This window comes from Haematobia irritans, chromosome 2 (assembly GCF_050003625.1).
Source record: "Haematobia irritans isolate KBUSLIRL chromosome 2, ASM5000362v1, whole genome shotgun sequence".
In the NCBI taxonomy this organism is placed as follows: Eukaryota; Metazoa; Arthropoda; class Insecta; order Diptera; family Muscidae; genus Haematobia; species Haematobia irritans.
Genome location: NC_134398.1, coordinates 3,033,823 through 3,053,526, shown reverse-complemented (window position 1 = coordinate 3,053,526; position 19,704 = coordinate 3,033,823). Strand labels below are relative to the sequence as shown.

General features: G+C 32.3%; 1 protein-coding gene across 3 annotated transcripts in view; it reads left to right on the top strand.

Moving 5' to 3' along the window:
* Window positions 1–19,704, top strand: part of Dpp10 (Dipeptidyl peptidase 10) — a 114,493-nt gene that overhangs the window by 54,881 nt on the left and 39,908 nt on the right. For all 3 annotated transcript variants that reach the window (XR_012718638.1, XR_012718637.1, XM_075293076.1), the window contains one exon: window positions 9,590–10,937. Coding sequence is in view for 1 of the 3 variants with exons in the window: in XM_075293076.1 (XP_075149191.1) it covers window positions 10,908–10,937 (30 nt within the window). In the remaining 2 variants the exon portion in view is untranslated. The remainder of the gene's footprint in view (window positions 1–9,589; window positions 10,938–19,704) is intronic.

Here is a 19,704-nt window from a genome sequence, read left to right as displayed (position 1 = left end):
CCGCTTCTATTCATCAACCGTGGGGTCAAAATAAATGCCGAATGAATGAATTGCATATTGTCTAAATTCTTGGCTATAAAAGCCATAGTCTATGGTTATCCGACGTAACATACCGGTTTTAATTATAGCCCATATTTATTTGCCAATAAACAAACAAGGAAATCATCAATGAAAAAAAAAAACAAAAAGAAATATTGTAAACATATGAACGAGAAAATATAATTCCAACCACCCACCAAATATATTAGCAAATTTCCGAATATCTATCGGGTACAACGTAAAATAGGAAAAAAATAATAAAAAGCAAAACATGCCACAACTAAAATGATTTCATTCATTTCGAATTGCTTGGATTTTCTCATACAAAACGTAATGAAATTTTAATGATTAACATGTCTCAAACACATTCGATCGATATTAACAATTACGTTATTATTACCAACAAACAAATACATGGTATACGCGAAATGTTTTTATTTTATTTTTTTCTTTGCTTCATTCAGTTAAAAGCTAAAATGAATTTTGTTTTAATTTTTGACTATGGGGGTGGCAAAAATGATCGTTTGTGGCAAAAATGATTTACGAACTCAATGCAATATTGAATGGCTATATTGAGTAGTGGGTCTAAAGCTTTTAGTTTTTGTGTATTTTGACCAGCAATTAAGATGTTCGATATTATAAAATACGATGTATACTAGAAATATATTGATGCATTTCCACTAAAATAAATATAAATAATTTTCAATGATGATGATTTCAATCCATTGACTGTTGATCAGAATAAAGCAAAATAAATTGTCATTAATATACAATAATAATAATTCATCATTCAAATAAATAATCTTAGATTATATGGCATTTTGAATCTTTCATAAAAATGCTTGATGGTAAGAAATTCCTAGTCATTAATTGTAAGAAAAATTTGAAGTCAACGTTTTGTCCAAAAAAAATAAATAAATAAATAAATAAAAATATTGCAGTTACCTGTTTTCGTAAATAGCTACAATAGAAATTGCAGCTTCAAAAAGTTTTTGAAACCAAAAACACATCGTATACAAGTGGCTGTAGTAATTTATTTTTTTTTAATTTTCATGATATGTATCCTATTTTTAATTTTACGATTAGAATTCAGTTGAGTAGCCGTGTCTTTGGTTCAATACAAACATCCTGAAATCAAAATCTTTGGATTCAAGTCTATTTTCTGTAATTGGATTGGATTTACTTCGTTTCTACTACAATAGTTTTTCAAAAAGCATTTGTAAATTCAAAATTTAAATGAAGAAAAAAACAAAATTCATAAAACTTTTTTAGTCGCACACTTTTAAAGCCAACACCACCGATAACATAGAAACATTTTTCATTTGAATGGAAAAACTATGAAAATATTCTACATTCATTAAAATACTCATTTTAATGAATGCTTACGAAATGTATTTGCTAATTATTTTAAAATATGCTTAGTACAATAATAATTAGAATATTACAATAGGCTTTGCCAAAATAATGAAGCCCAAATTCGTGCGTATTGTATACACATTTGTGTGCGATTTCTACGAAACACGCAATAGCATCTGTTTATTTTAAGCTTAATTGACATTAGTGTCATATGCTTTTAACGGTCGAATCCCAAATAATTATGTTTGTCCTTTTTGGTATAGGCCAAATGTATAGACCAATGCAAGGAAAAAAGTTAAATTCTAAAGGTCATAGATAAAATAGAAATAAAAATGTCAATCTATGGGTAAATGAAAATTGTACGATGACAAGGGACATTATATGGGAATGGTGCGAAGTTCATATGAATATAAATGAAATCTAGAGATTGGGTTATATGGGGGATATATTGGATGATGAAGCTATATGGAGTAATTTTCTTTGGGATCTTGCCAAATTTCAAGCTGATTGGATAAAGATTTGATCCCATAAATATTTACAGGGATGCTCCTCTATCCGATTATGGAGCTATCTGAACGTTTTTTTAACCCTCGGACAGACACATGAGTCTGGCCACACCTTTTTCGATTCTAATTTTAATTAAAATACATTTATAATATAGCTAGAGACTTGAAACTTCAGGTACCCTCCTAAAATTTTATTACCTATCGATGTGTGAAAAAAATCAGGACCGAAAATACGACAGTAATAATGTAATAATATCAACAAAATAGCATATTTTCCATATAAATACATTAAAATACATAGTGGGTCTGGCCAGGCCTCATGTGTTACGAATGTGACTATCGAAACATGTGTATGACGGAGGGTTAAAGTTGCGAAAATACGATGGGCGTACGTGTTAAATATCAAAGAAAAGAAAATTAAATCGTCTGTCAAGAAGTCAAGAAGTGAAATCTGTTATATGAGGTTTACCTATTGGGATAAATCATTCTAAGCCGATTCTTTAGAATACTGAAATGATTTCAACAGACAGACGGATCAACGCACATAGCTATATTTAATTTTACAACGATCTAGAATATTTAGACTATCGTACCATTAGACCAATATTTCGATGCGGCATAAATAGAACAACAAAGTTCATAGGTATATCCTATATCCAATTATTTGGTTTCATCTGCCTTGGATATTGACGAACTCGTAAGTATTTGTCTCTATTATGCATAACTTCTCTTCAGCGTATTTATGCTGTTTACGTATGGGAGCCATATAATACTACAGGGTTGATAAATTTGGCACATTTGTACTTATTTGATACAATATAAGAAAAGGACATGGTACCTTCGCAATATATTCAATTGGGATTTTCCTATCAAATCAAATAGAAAATTTTGTTTGTGGACGCCGAAAGAATGTGGTGGATAATTGTTTATGACGAGTATATAAAATATAACGGTGATAAATACGTCTGAATCCGAATGAGACATAGCCTAAGTCATACATTGTGAGACATGACTATCATCTGCTGAGTCAGCTATTCCATTTAATTTTCGTTTTCAAGGTATGGATAAGACTTTGGTTCCAAACTTTATGAAATCGCTAAAAGTTGCCAAATCAACCGTTACAAATGTAATTAAAGTGTTTGGGGAACGTTTGTCGACAGCCAGGAAGTCTGGATCGGGGGGAAATCGAAAACCGGAAGCCGCTGAGTCGACAAAGAGAGTTGCCGGTAGTTTCAAGCGAAACCCTAACCTCTCTCTCCGAGATGCCGCAAATAAGCTGGGTGTATCGTCTACAACCGAGCATCGAGCCAAAAAACGAGCCGGACTATCGACTTACAAGAAGGTAGTGACTCCAAATCGCGATGATAAACAAAATACGACGGCCAAAGCGCGATCCCGGAGGCTGTACACGACGATGCTGACGAAGTTTGACTGCGTGATAATGGACGACGAAACCTACGTCAAAGCCGACTACAAGCAGCTTCCGGGACAGGAGTTTTATACGGCAAAAGGAAGGGGAAAGGTATCAGATATTTTTAAGCACATAAAACTGTAAAAGTTCGCAAAGAAATATCAGGTTTGGCAAGCCATCTGTACCTGTGGCTTGAAAAGCAGCATTTTCATAGCTTCCGGGACTGTCAACCAAGAAATTTACGTGAAAGAGTGTTTGAATAAACGTCTGCTGCCTTTCCTGAAGAAACACGGTTGTTCCGTACTGTTTTGGCCGGATTTGGCATCTTGCCATTACGGTAAAAAGGCCATGGAGTGGTACGCCGCCAACAACGTGCAGGTGGTTCCCAAGGACAAGAACCCTCCCAACACGCCAGAGCTCCGCCCAATTGAGAAATACTGGGCTATTGTCAAGCGGAACCTAAAGAAGACCAAAAAAACTGCTAAGGACGAGCAGCAGTTCAAGGCAAACTGGCTTTCTGCGGCGAAGAAGGTGGACAAGGTGGCTATACAAAATCTGATGGCAGGTGTCAAGCGTGAGGCCCGGCAATTTGGATTTGGAAAGCGAAAGCCTAACTGAATATTTTTCCTGAATTTTATACTAATTGAACTTAAAAAAGAAATTTAATTTGATTTTTTAAATAAACGATTTTACCGATTTACACGCGTTTCCCCTTGACCAAATTTTGACCGTATCACCCTTTATGGCAAACGGGCATGCCAACCAAGCAAAACGGAAAATCCTTCACCAAAATGAAAAAGTACATATTTGCTTAAAAAGTGATTTTTCGAAATTGTTTCAGTGCCATTTCAAGAATTCTATTCTATCTCTGATGGAATACAAACGCGATTATGTAATTATTAGTGGGGGAATATCTTCACTATGTGTTGTGCATACACAAAAAAAAAATAACTGCAAATAAATATTAACAACTTTATTTGTATGTAAAATCTGCTGATGCTCAACAAATTTGTCTATTGAATATGAGACATTTGTTGTTGAAATGTGTTTGTAGATGCTTGATAGAGGAAATAATAGAAATATTCAGAATTTTCAACATATTGTTTTGTTGCGAAAATAGTTGACTGCTATCGATATGAAAACAAAAACAAAAATACAACACTGGTTACGCGCACATCGCTGAGAACATGTACGAAAGCTAAAAGAAGTATGCGAAGAATACCGTTAGAACAAAATGAGTATGAGCACATGCACGTGTATGATAGCAAGCAAAGAGCTCATTAATCAGAGAATACAGAAAAAACATTTATAAATGTTTGTGAAAAATTTATATTTTTCAATTTGGTAGTTTCTTAAATGTGTTTGTTGTATGAGATAATTAATAAAACCATATTAATATCGGGATTAGAGTTATTACAATTCTAATTAACTAGAATATATATCACTGGGCAAAAAGTTGTCAAAATGCTTGCTAGACCCTGGACTACTCAAATTTAAAATCGACACAAAAATGTTACATGTTCCCCGTCCAAAAATAGCATTTTGGTCATATTCCTTCTCTGTATGTACTTAACAAAATGTCTCCAAAATTGTTCCAGCAATTTTGCAATTTTGGTGCAATAATTCTGTCAATTTCAATTTAATTTTTGTCAATACACCAATAAATTTGTTACAGGTCATTGATAAACTCCAACAAACCACATACACATTTTTTCGTTCAAATTCAAAAATATTTGTTGAGGATTAAACGTAACGTTCAACAACAAATATTTTGTACTGTTGGAAGCTCAACAAATTACTTACAAATTATGTTATTGAGAACACAAATTATTTATTGCCTTCTGATGGTAACGATTGCTAACAACTTTTTTGTAATAATGGTTATTAAAAGTACAAATTAGTTTGTTGCAGGAAAATTAACAAATTTTGTTATTGGTTTTCCAACAAAAGTTATTGGTTCTCAAACTTATTTTTATCTGTGTACAGATGAATTTACTCTCTCATATTCGCTCCAGTATGAGTACATATTGGGAGATACTCTCACACTTAGTTCTCTTACCCATATTGGTTTTTAGTCCAACCAAATACAGAAAATATAGATCGACATTGTAGATGTACAAATTCTTTTTAAGGTGGAAAATAGCATCCGATTTTAAATTTCTTCAAGATATACAAGAAATAAAATTTGGAAATTGATTTTAATTGGCACTATACCAGAAAATGTAAAAATATTAACCATAGGTACAATCAAATATTGACCTCCACATGCGTTATTCCCCTGTGGCCAATTGACTCAATGATTCCCTCAATATTAATTTTCAATATACAACAATTTTCTATTTTTAATTTATATAAATGTCCCCATACATCCATTTTATTTCATTTCAAATTCCATCACTCTGTAATATGGACAAAGTTTTTAAAAGAAAAAAATATTTTACCCATAGACTTTGTTGATAAGCAAATTGAGCCTCCCTATTCCCCAAACAATTTTTTTTAACAATAACATGAAATACGTAGTAGTACATATGAATGTATTCCTTTACCTTGGAACATTGGAGCGTATAATAAACATAAAACAAAATATTACTAATACATATTTATCAATTCGCTATTGGTTAGGCTATTAACTTCTGGTTTATGGGCAAGTTTTATGTATCTTATCGAAATATTGTAAATGTTATGACAATTGCAAATGTATTTCGCGTAAGAAAATAACTTTTTATTTCCTCCAAACATTTGCTTACTGTGGTTTGTTATTAAGAAATAACACTTACTAAATTTATGTATGAGTAAAAATGTAAACATAAATAAAGACGTATATTGACGTATATTAGGGTATATTTGAAGAGCATTATATTTAGGGACCAAGGTGGCAACGGGTTAGATAAACAAAGATTTATTTGCCAGTAAAGAAAAAACATTAAACTTCGTTGAAATTATAATTTTTTCGAAGGAAAGAACTTTTTACAGATATCATTAAAATTAAAATCCAATCCTTTAAACTCTGCACTCAAGAAAAGTGAACTCTCTATTTCTCTAAAGCCAATTTAACTTTAGTTTAGTTCATGGTATTATTATGTTTGGAGAAAGTTTCCTCTACTCTAAAAATTTTTTGTATACGTTAGTTAAATTAACTAAAAAACGTGAAAAAATTATACACAAATTAAAATTATACACAATTAATTTAGTAAACCTTTATACTAAATTCGTACTTTTTACAAAATAGTTCATTATTTCTTTAAATTTGTAAATTTTAATGCGTCCATCATGAATTCGTAGGTCACTAAAGGCATGCTTGCAATTTTTAACTCCAATTTTTTCCTTCAAACTACAAAATTTTCTTTATCAAGTGAAAAAAAAAAAATATTTATGTCTAATAAATTTTCTTGAATTTATCGAAAAATATTTACTAACTTTTATGATATCGGTGTGATGCCAGTGTTTGTCATACTGTTTAGTTAAAATTTTCTAAAAATATTCTAAATTTTCTAAAATTAGCCAAACGTTTTCTTCCTAGTGGGTTCACTGTTTTTTCAGTGCATAACAGTTTTGGTCAGTGTAACTATAATAAGTTTTATTATTTATTTCCTAAAGCTTTCATAATTTTTATTCACTACCACTTGATATACGTGACGGATAAATGTATCCTGCGGCTGTACTCCCTGTTATAGGACAAGTTATATTTATTTTATAAAACTAACACAGAATTCCAATAAAAATGAAATGAGTTGGAAAAAAGTTTGGGGTGTTGGTAGTTTTGAGGAATCGTAATTAATCATCAGGGCATGTAGATACAACCACCAGTGAATGTAGCTGACCAAAATGAGACTGGAATAATAATGAGGTTTGAAATGATAGAACCAAGGCAAGTTGAAATTAATAAGAGAAATACTCAAAGCAATCGAAAGCATAATTGGAAATGTATACTAGATCTAGTGAAACTAAATTAAAAACAAATAAAAATGATGAGAAAAGATTAGGTCAGTCAAAGTGCCAGAAGGGTCAGCATGAAAAACAAGAGAAGTAGTCGTTAAATGTTTTATGTAGAATTAGATTTAACGATGAGTAAGTGGAATGAAGCATTTTTTTATTATCGCAAAGTCATTTACAGTAGACTAAACAGATTTCTCATTGTGTCCTGCAAATATATAAAGGAAAAATTTCTTTAGTAAATAAATTGGATTCTCTCCTGATCTATAAATTTCAAGGAGTGTTTTTTGATTAAAGGGAGCTAATTCAAATGCTTCAAAAAAAGGTGAAAAAAGAAAATATCAGAAACAAAGACTACATCTTTTTCCTCCGTTTTATTAGAAATTCAATTATGAATAGGTACAAGTTATATAGTACAATTTAAAATTTCACATTTACTTCCCAAAAGTAGGTTTTAAATTTATTTTCCATTTACAAAACAACTGAAACCATGCCACCATATTTTCTTAAATTTTCAATACAGTATTCTTTTATAAATATGACCGTCGAACATTCACAAATATTTAATGTTTGTTGTAGCATACGTTTTTTCTTCACCCAATGACTTTTCCACCATCCGGTTTCCTTTTTCCTCTACATGAGGGATGTCTTTATACGCTTTACTTTTTTTTGCTCTACAACCAACGAAATTCTCTCGATTTGATATGAAATAATTTTACAGGAAACTTGGGGGGGTAGAATGCCTTTTGTTGTATCTGTTCCGTTCTCATTTTTTTCAGCCTCATGTTACATTGTTGCGATTTATTTGAACACTTATAAATTTATTTATACTACGATCCGAGCATAAAAAAATTGTTCAACCAAATATCTCTGGCATATAGTAATCAATTGTCTGCTTGCTTTGGTTTATGGTCGCATATTTCACTACAGATTACAGGGGTTGAGAAGAAGGGTATATTCGCAAAAGCAGATCATATACGCATGACAAAAAATATAAAAAAGATTAATAACAACTAAAAGCCAAAAGGCTGCTGGCTCCTTTCCACCATCATCAGTACAAACAGCCAATAAAAGATTGAAATTTTATCGAACAAAAAGGATGGCATTTCACAAAAAAGATGGAAAATTGTCAAAAGCATGATTCTGGCACAAAGAGTTTTCCATTGTATTCTACCTGAACAATACTGATGCGTTACAATTCATAAAAATGAACACAAAATTCAATAGCCATAGGAATTTTTACTCTTTGAATTGAGCAGACAATTTTTTGTTGTTATACCAAATTGAATTTTTTCGAAGGTCTTTATATGAATTGCAGTAAAGGAAATATTGCCTTTTTCAATGACTGAGAGTATTACGCATCAGAGAGAGAACGGAAACGGAAAAATCATAAGCACAATATACCTATGCATTTGGAATTGCAAACATGAAGCATTTTATCAAAATTCAATAAAAGTAGGAAAAAAGCAGTATCAGACGACAATTCTGTATATCTCATTAAAATAATTAACTACTCTTTAAAATGTGTAGTAAATTTCCTAAATAAATTATTAAAATCCTAACAATTGTTTTACAATTGTTATATCTATATCTAGGTGAAATTTTCACTTAACCCTATAATATTGCATGCAATTGAATTTTATACTATGATGTACATATATAATAATGTAAAAAATAACCTTAAACTTCTTGACCTTACCGCAAACTAAAAATTGTAAATATGTACAGAAGGATATGTCCAAAGAAAATAGAAACACGTGAACTACTAACACTTACTCACACACACATACAATCAATACAACATTTACACTAACAATAGTAACAACAAGGAAAACACCAAACAATTTGGCCCAAAATTAACACTTACCAAAAAAAATGCAAACAATCACTCAACAAAAGAACCAGAAATCTAAAAACAGAATAAACTAATTACACACACGCAAAGTCCAATCAAATGTTCACACCAGGATATTACACGAGAGCTAAACACTAACATACACAAAAAAGGCCTAACTTAAAATGGTCCCCGAGCACCATTCAAAGAGAAAGAGAGCTCTGTAACGGAGCATCCATTAACCAAATCCATCTAGTTAGAGATAAACCATGAGAAAACTACTAGCAATCCAAAAAAAAAAAAACACAATCCATATTTACACCACTACCACCTTTCAATACTAACAACTTCCACAACCCTTTGTATTACAAAATTGGCTCTCACTGTGTCATGGATGGGTAAAGTGATCAAAAGATGTATGCGCTCCCATCTTTGAGGTCTTTTTACTGTTAACCGAGAAGACTCAAAGTATTAATTTATCTTTTTCCCCATTCATTTTCTTTACTTTAGCTGTGAACGCTATAATGGCCATAAAAGGATCATAAAACACAAACAAAACAAAGGAACAACTAAATGAATGCATCATTAGAAGCGACACGCCGTTTGGTCGTTAAGCCTCTTGGTCCAATGAGAAAATCAAAATTTGCCAAAGAACAACAATAGCAGCAACAACGAGGACAAAGATGAAACGAATATAAAAAACAACTGCTGTTACACGAGGCCAAAATAACCGAGAAACAGACATTTCGAGAAAAAAAACTACAACAGTTACTTTTTGTGAGAGTGTAAGCAAACAGTGAAAGTCGTCAAGTCCATTTGGGGAAAGCAAAAGTTCTCAACAAAAAACAACGACATTAGGAGAATATCTTTAAGAGTAAAAACAGTGCTAATTGCAATTGCATGGAACTGGAACCAAGCAAAGACAACAAAAACCTTGTACTATAAGTCAAGGTTACCACCATACCATCTCCAAAGTAAAACATCAACATCATTTTGGGGCAAACACACTGACTGAGAATATAAGAGTGTTGGTCTTCTTAGCCTCTCTTGCTCTCCCCTGACATGGGAGAATAAAATATAAATACAATGATGTATGTTAGTTGGTTATGCCCCCAACATTATTGCTTTGACCATTTGATGTCAGGCGAATTTTGAGAAAGTAACGAAGAATAATTACAGCGATGATGGTGACAACATTCACGAATTCTACAAATGTAACAAAAATAACACTGATAAGAAATACCACTGGCATTCAAACAACAAATAACAGCAGCATTTGTTTACATCTCTCCTCTGTTATGTCTGGGTGTGTGTGTCTTGCCGTGTGTGAATGAGTGAGTGAGAATAGGAAATGTAAACAACTGTTGTTGAATCTACTGAAGAGTTTAAATTCAAATTCAAAACTCATGAAACAACCAAACTTAAGCAACTAAAAACCCCACAGCAGACATCGTTGATGGTGAAGATACTTAACACTGAATGTAAAACGGTTGCAAGGACAAGGTCTTGCATTGACTAAAATAAAAACACAAACGCAACCAACACGAACAACAGCCAAGCCCTCATTTTTTTCAAATGCTTAATGTAAAATAGAAACGGAAGCAAAAAACAAATAAGCACACCACCGCCACTGTATAAAAGAAAAAAATCTTGTGTTCTCTAGTATCAAAGTCAGCATATGCAAATTGTCTCGGAGTAGAGAGGCTAGAACGTCTACGTGATTGCAAGTAAAGCATTTCGTTTGTAAATTCAACTTGCTTACCACCTTCTTAAGAAGCGACATCCAAGTTACACAACCCCGCCATATTTTCTTAAAAACCCAGACGCCATGCCTGAACAGGATAATTACGATGATGAGGTAAATTATTGAAGTACTTTTGTATAAATGTCAAAGAATAATTAAGCGGTCGTATGGAAATTTAATTAAAATTACCATACTAATGCGACACTATTAAGAATTATGTAAGAGAAATGCCACGACTATTCTTACTGAGAAAGGAATCTAAGTTCATACGAAAAATCGTACAATAATTATTAAATTCTCAATTCTCCGGTAATGAAAAAAATTATAATTTTCTTTTATTTTAGTACAAATGCTGCAGCATAAAACTACTAAAATAAAAAAATCTCCTAATTTACATGAGTAAAAATCAAAACAATTAGATAAATTTGTGATATATTTTAAGCAGAAAATGGTATAGTCAATATACGGACGGACGGAAAAGATAATAAATAGACTAACATATGTTATGATATAAATCTGTTCGCATACAATCAAATGCCTGTACTGTAAATTATAGGACCTTGAGTCTTGTTGTGCAGGAACCACACTCAATAAATACAAATACATAACATTGCATCCAAAATCTCATATTCTTGTTGTACATGACGTAAATAAATGATAATCAATCAATCATTCAAAAAAATCTGTGGCTCACATTTGGATTCAGATTGTCCCTTTACCATTATAATCTATCAAATTATCTAAAACCCTTTATGCTTATTGAAGATATAAAAGTAGTCAACTTATCCTTTTCAAAGCTTTCTTTGCAGATCCAAACAAAGTCATTATTATAATCATATTTGCTTCTCTAAGCTATGTCATTTACTCACTTTAAGTGTGCCATAATAAGACCGCTATAGATTAGTTTAACTTTCTTCGCATTACCATTGGATGTAGTATATGAAAATGTTGAACGCTTCGTTAGCCACATTAAAGACAACAATTCTTTTCTAATGACCATTTGTGAGGGCAATTTCAAATCCATGGACTGCTGGATTTATTTCCCCCCTCTCCATTCCTCGATCCTAAATAACCATCAGTGAAGGCTTGTGCTTGACGTGTGTACAATTCTGCCAACCACCTTACATTTCATTGAATGGGGTAACTGAGAATGCTTCTGGCTGGTTTTCTGATTTCATTTGAGATTATTATTAATACTCGAGAAGGTTTGAGGCAATATGAAGGATGGAATGAAAGTTCATTTTAGTTTTTCCCCCATTATTTTTGCCTCATTTTGTGTTATTACCAAGAACGTCACACATAATTGGTGGCTATTTTAAGCAAAACTTTTGCCAAGCAAGAAAGATATCGTTGTGGTGGATGAATGTGCAAAGCTAACAATGATAATTATAATAAAAATGAAAGGATTGACTATAAAATAAATGGAAGGACTCGCATTTGAATCAAGAACTATTCAAGAATTTCAAATTAAGTTTTCACATAGGAAAATTCTAAGGCTTTAGAAAAAGGAACTTAAATCAATTAAAAGTTCCAATCATTCTCTAATCCATTAAATACTCCTACATATTATTATTTTTCATTTAAAATTTGCAATGTGTTTCAAATATTCACATTGGGTAAATTGAATTATACGAAATAAATATGATTTCATTTCTTTCTTGTACTTTTCTTATGGCTATTATAAATCTTATTTAAATCTTTAAATGTCAATGTGGACTTTTCATTCCAAATATAATTGAATTACTAAAGTAGAAATAAATTTTTAAAGAGTCTCACATTTGAAATGGTTCGTGTTCATGTGACATGAAGAAGAAGTCATACTCCTGTGGGGCAATTTTCATCTTGGTTGTTTTTATCACGAAATGTCCTACATGACGTAGGCTAAGTGGAAGACATCAACTTGTAATTATTTTGTCCATAATTTCATAAACCGTGTAACGAAGTAAATAAATTTTCCTAAAAACGCTCCAAGTTTTGGAAGTAAATAATGTAGAACGTCTTATAAAATAACAAAAAAAAAGTTAAAGTATACGAAATGTCTGCTTACAAGTCTGAAATCAAGACCTAGATCAATATATTGGCTTTTTTTAGCCATGGTTAGGTTAGGTTAGGTTATGTGGCAGCCCGATGTATCAGGCCCACTTAGACTATTCAGTCCATTGTGATACCACAGTGGTGAACTTCTCTCTTATCACTGAGTGCTGCCCGATTCCATGTTAAGCTCAATGACAAGGGACCTCCTTTTTATAGCCGAGTCCGAACGGCGTTCCACATAGCAGTGAAACCACTTAGAGAAGTTTTGAAACCCTCAGATATGTCACCAGCATTACTGAGGTGGGATAATCCACCGCTGAAAAACTTTTTGGTGTTCGGTCGAAGCAGGAATCGAACCCACGACCTTGTGTATGCAAGGCGGGCATGCTAACCATTGCACCACGGTGGCTCCCTTTTTTAGCCATATCTATACACAAAAATTTCTCCACTTTTTCCTATAGAAAATTATTTGAAATTGAAAACTAATTGAATAAAAAATTTAATTGAGGCAATAAAATATTAAGACAATATTGGAGAATATTTCCAGTTAGATTAGATTGAATTAGTGATTAGAAAATGTTGACATATTTAAGTAAAAAATTGATTTATAACTATAACATTATTAAGCCAATATTGGAGAATGTTTCCAGTTAGATTAGAAGGAATTAGTGATTAGAAAAGTTTAACGCATTTAAGTAAAAGATTAATTTAATTTTTTAAAGCTTTACAAGAACAAAGAAGAAAACAACACTAAATTCCTGACCCACCATTGCTGTTGTGCTTTGAGTCACTGTAGCTTTGAATGCAATGAAAAATTTGTGTTATGCCAAATTGTCCTACGTAATGACGAATACAAAATGTACGAGGACAATATGACGATATGACAAAAAATTAGGGTGTAGCCATATGCTGTTCATGCAACTCTTAAGCATTGCAATATGAACGAACAATTCACATTGGGATGTATTGTTGCCAGGAAAAACTATTTAGAACTAGACGAAACGTTGCCTCACATGTTGTTGCGGCGTTACCTTCGTTGTAGTGCAAGTAAACCGATCAAGGGGATTTGTAATGACACAAGTCAAGAGTTATGTGATGACATATGCTCACAATCACCACACATGTGCATGCATGAGCATATACAAGCCCATCTCACAACTATACATGTCTAAAGGCAATGGGCTCATAATGGTTTAACAAAGGGTTAGGAGATTACGTTGAAAAAATGCAAAAATTTGAGATGTGCACATGAGACACACAATCCATGAGTTTCGTAACACTTCACTAAAACTTTCTTAACACGGCAAGCAATCGTGATCACTTTGGAAATCTCCATCGAAATCTCACAGTACATAAGCAGAAATAAATTGTAAATTTTGAATTTACATTGACATTTTTACAATTACAAATGGTTGCAAACTAATCCCTACAAAGTTACCCAAAAAATATGCGTCTGAAAACTCACGGCCTCATGATGGTATTAGCTTGTCAACTTATACTAACGGGCCAGTTAAGCATCATTTAAAAACTTAATTTTCATCAAATAAATCTCTTAAAAGAGCATAAATAATACCGAGAAAAATCATATTTTCTTTAGTGATTATGTTTATGTAACAACTCACGAACACATCTCTATGCAATAGTAAATGTCATAGTCGCCTTAATGTTTTTGTTGTTTATCTTCTAGGTAAACCGAAAACCTTGAAATTGTCTTTTAACGACATTATTGTTGTAAACATCTTTTCGAGTTGTTCGTCTTCTTTGTCATCACTACATACAATCATGTGGTACTCGACCATTCTTGAAACTAGCTATGTGTTGTCTTCTAGCATTGCTCTTCCTCTCAAAGCAATAACAATAAAACATGGTGACATTGCCCATTGACAAAACACTCACGAATACTTGTAAACACATACAGTATGTATGGATGAGTGAATAGTTCTCTTCACTGGTCCTCTCATACCATAACATTGCAGTTAATGCATTCTTTAGAGTAGCACGAAATACAACAACAGATGCAAACCAGCTAATACCAAATACTACTACGATTGAATAGCCTTGAAATAGCCTGTACGATCCTTTGCTGTTTCCATAAAAATTAAAGTAAAAAGAATACAACAGATGTACATAGGTGTATAATATTTCTTTTTGAATTTAAACTACAATAAATATTCGCTTCCGCATGGAAATCATTGCACATCAGAACTCTTAGCGTTTGAAATGTATGAACATTTTTATCAAAAACACTCATGAACACTCTTTTACTTGACATCGCCCCCAGAAAAAAGGCAACTTAGGTTAAAGTTAGGTTAAAGTGGCAGCCGATTAAGATTCATGCTCACTTAGACTATTCAGTCCATTGTGATAAAAGGCAACTTGATATTTTCTGATTTTATTTTAGTTCATGAAAATTAGACAATTTTAGTTCAATTTGGCAAATGTGAGACAATTTTTTTTATTTTAATTATTTTTCGTTTACTTTAATGACGTGAACTAAAAATAAGAAAAATGTTTCATACAAATGAAGTACACAATTTTACTGAATACGAAAGTAGTTCATATTTTCCTAAAATAATTGAAGTTTGCTGGAACAGAGTTCATAAGTTTCTTATGAACTCAAATGAGTTAATTTTACTTTAATTGTGTATGTCTAGAACTTAATAAATACATTTCAACAATTTTTAATTACATTTCAAAAATTTTTAATTTCAATTTTTTCTTCCAAAATATGAAATTTTTTAAACAACAGAAAAAAATTCATTATTTTTTATTTTTTATAAATTGAATAATAAATTCCATAAGCAGACCATTTTTATATTAGAAACAATAGGTCAAAAACCTTTGTTGTTAGCACCTATTTTTTTTTTAATATTTATTTTCATAAAGTATTATGATGGTAAATCTTGTAATAAATAAATAATATTAGAAACAAGATGACCTACACATTTTCGACCTTTTGTGCGAAGGCACAAAAAACGGACATTCAAGTAGACTGACAGACATCAAAGAGCTATACCTTTTATAGAAATTCATTGTTAATGTGAACGAAAACCAATGCGTTAGTGTATTAAATTCCATAAAGTTTTAAATTTTCTTTTCCAAACAGGATTAAATTTTAACGATTTCAAATTTTTTAAATTAAAAAAATATTTTTCATTAAACAAACATACAATTTGTTTAAATTGCTGTAAATTGCCTCCATATTTGCCACTTCCACTTAAATTTTATGGGATTTTTACATTAAATATTCTTCCTTTGATTGTTAATGTGAAGCAAAATCAATTCGTTACAATTGACATGGAAAACTTATTACACTAAGGAAAGGTTGAGGTTACGAATAGTGGAAGTCTTCTCCTTATCCGTAATAAATATCCACATTTTTCAAATTAGATTTCCCAAAAAGGTTTAAACTTTTACGAGTTTTAAAGTTCCCTTTTTAATTTAAAAATATTTTGCATTGAACATATGTATGTATATTTTTTGTTTTTCATGTCATGCCACTTCCCCTTAAATTTTATAGATTTTGACATTTAAATATCTTCCTCTGAAATAGTTTCTTCTCTTTGTGTTATGCACAATCCATTGAGGTTTAGTTGAGGAAATATGCAAAAACATACACACACACAAAAGCATACACACCCACAAAACTATGAAAAGCAACTCAACTTTGAAAACTGAAAATTAAACCACAAACACTCTGCCATTGTCAGTTGTTGAGAGGGGGGCAAAATAAAAACAAAGGCTTTACAGAATACTAATCCATTTTAAGTTGGCTGAGAAATAAAGAAAAAAAGAGAGACAAAACTTTGTGGAAGATTAAAATAACATCTGCCAGCAAAGTTTCATCTCTCTCTCTCCCTCGCTCTCTCCACATTTGTTTATCCTTTACCGGCGGCAGTGAAACTTTATGAAAAGCTCAATAACAAAATCCATTACTTGATATACATTTTGAGTTTTATAATCTCAAGGATCAAAACGCATTTTACTGCTTCATCACCCTCAAACCAGAGCAAGATGTTCATATGTTAACTAAAACATTTCAAATGGATCATCAATAACCCAAAAATTTCAAAAATTCTTAATATGTAAATGCTTGAAACTTTCAGAGGGTTTTGTATGGGCAAACAGCCGAGGAGGAATTGAAATTGCATTAGAGCATAATTATGATATGGATATTAAACTGAAAGCATAATCGGATTAAATATGAGGGTAGACTAAAGCAAGGATATAAAAATCAATGATGGACTTTTCGACTAATTGCCTTGCCTTAAAAAACGAAGTCATTTTTGTTCCACCATGAAGTATAAGAAGTGAAATCTTCGGGGTTGAATGATTGTTAGAGAGCATATACTAAAATCACATACCAAATTTTAAGTGGATGGGATGATATTTACGCCTCCAAAATGCTATGGAAGTCAAATGTTGTATGTGTCCTCTACCAACCATGCTAAAATTTCAACATATCGGTTCATATAGCCCCTCTATAAACGCATCAGTTGGGGGCTATATGAACAGATATGGCCCAATGTTAGAGAGCATATACGTAGCTCTCTACCAACCGTGCTAAGATCCCTACCAAATTTCAACCGGGTCAGAAGAAATTTGCTTTTCCAAGAGGATTCGGAAGTCAAATCTGGGGATTGGGTTATATGGGGGCTATATATAATTATGAACCGATATAGACCATTATTTGTATGGTTATGGTGCTGTATGGTTATTGTAGGGTTGAAATCTACTACTCAAAGACTCTCCGGAGATCAAATCTGGGGGACAGTTTATATAGGGTTTTTATGGTTGTTAGAAAGCATACACTGACTAAGGGCGTTTTCGATTCGCAAAAAATATGTTGCCTTGGTGTTACACTACTTTTTCCCTAATTGACATTTCGCCCAAATGATAGTGTAATTCTAAAGTTATTGTTAATTGTTGTTTTTGATCTCAGCTTAAAGCCATGCATTGACTAAACTACAAGTGTAGCTTAGCCAACAGAGGAAAAGTATGCTTGTCAAATTTATTTGGGCAAAGCCCTATAGACTGCAAGATGGTTGGATGTACAGCTGTTTCGGAATTACCACATTCCTCATCAGCATCCTCTACTTGCAGCAAAAATATCAACCAATTATCAGAATAAATTCGGGTAATTCACTCAACCCAAAGTGAACTACACTTGAACCTCCCGAAAAAGGGTTTGATAGTCGGCTACTGCCTAAACAAATTTGGAAGCATATCTCCTTTCCTTTGGCAAACTCAAATCATCGATTTGAATATATATGGCTGGGTTTGTTTTTGAGCGTGCTTTCTCTATCTTCATTCGTTTTGTTTGTTATTGTTGGCTTCTTTTTGATCTCAGCTTAAAGCCATGCATTGACTAAACTACAAGTGTAGCTTAACCAACAGAGGAAAAGTATGCTTGTCAAATTTATTTGGGCAAAGCCCTATAGACTGCAAGATGGTTGGATGTACAGCTGTTTCGGAATTACCACATTCCTCATCAGCATCCTCTACTTGCAGCAAAAGCAAGATCAAAAACAACAATAACGATTCAAGAGAAGCCAACAATAACAAACAAAACGAATGAAGATAGAGGAAGCACGCTCAAAAACAAACCCAGCCATATACATTCAAATCGATGATTTGAGTTTGGCAAAGGAAAAGAGATATGCTTGCAAATTTGTTTAGGCAGTAGCCGATTATCAAACCCTTTTTCGGGAGGTTCAAGTGTAGTTCACTTTGGGTTGAGTGAATTACCCGAATTTATTCTGATAATTGGTTGATAGTTTTGCTGCAAGTAGAGGATGCTGATGAGGAATGTGGTAAATCCGAAACAGCTGTACATCCAACCATCTTGCAGTCTATAGGGCTTTGCCCAAATAAATTTGACAAGCATACTTTTCCTCTGTTGGTTAAGCTACACTTGTAGTTTAGACAATGCATGGCTCCAAGCTGAGATCAAAAACAACAATAACGATTGAAGAGAAGCCAACAATAACAAACAAAATGTTATTGTTAATTTATAATATTGTGAGGTATAAAGGATCCAAAATCTATGGCAGTGTCCTTGATATGTTGCAATCAATTCCGAGAATGTTGCACCTTTTTTCCCAACCGAAATCGCCATAAATTTCTACGTGACCGGATAAATTTGCTTGTGCTTTTGGTTTGTATGGGAGCTATATATAATTATGAACCGATATGGACCTATATGGACCAACTTTTGAATGGAGCCAAAAGGCCTAGGAAGTCAAATGTGGGGGTTGGTTTATATGTGGTCTAAACCTATCCCAAACTTACACTATCCGATAGTGTAAATTCGACTTGTGTCGAAATTGTAGTTTACAAAAAGTCTACTTCCATTTTATTTTTACAAAAAGTCGATCAGCTCAAAAGTCTTTCTGCGTTTTGACCTTTAGTTTATGATTTTGGCGTAATAACAACATATGATCATTTTTTATTCAAATCCCATATATTTATATAAAATAAATTAATGAAATTCAAGCCCTATTCCAAAAACTATATTTTGTAAACTAGGAATTGCTTATTAGCAATTATTTCTATTAACCTTCCATAATCACTCTCATGGGTAGGGTCATTATATTTTAAACGTATACTTAATATTACAACATAACGTATACGTTACGAATAACTGATAGTCCATGATACGTATAAGTTATATTAATTTAAATTGCTCTCAATCATAATATCCACTTCATATCAAATTATAATTATGAATAATTACAAAAACTTCCTTAATAAAAAGAAACAAAAAAAGTAACCAATATAACATTAGCTTAATGAGCATTAATTACTACAGCAAATTCTGTACATTCAGCAGTAGAGGAAAAACTCC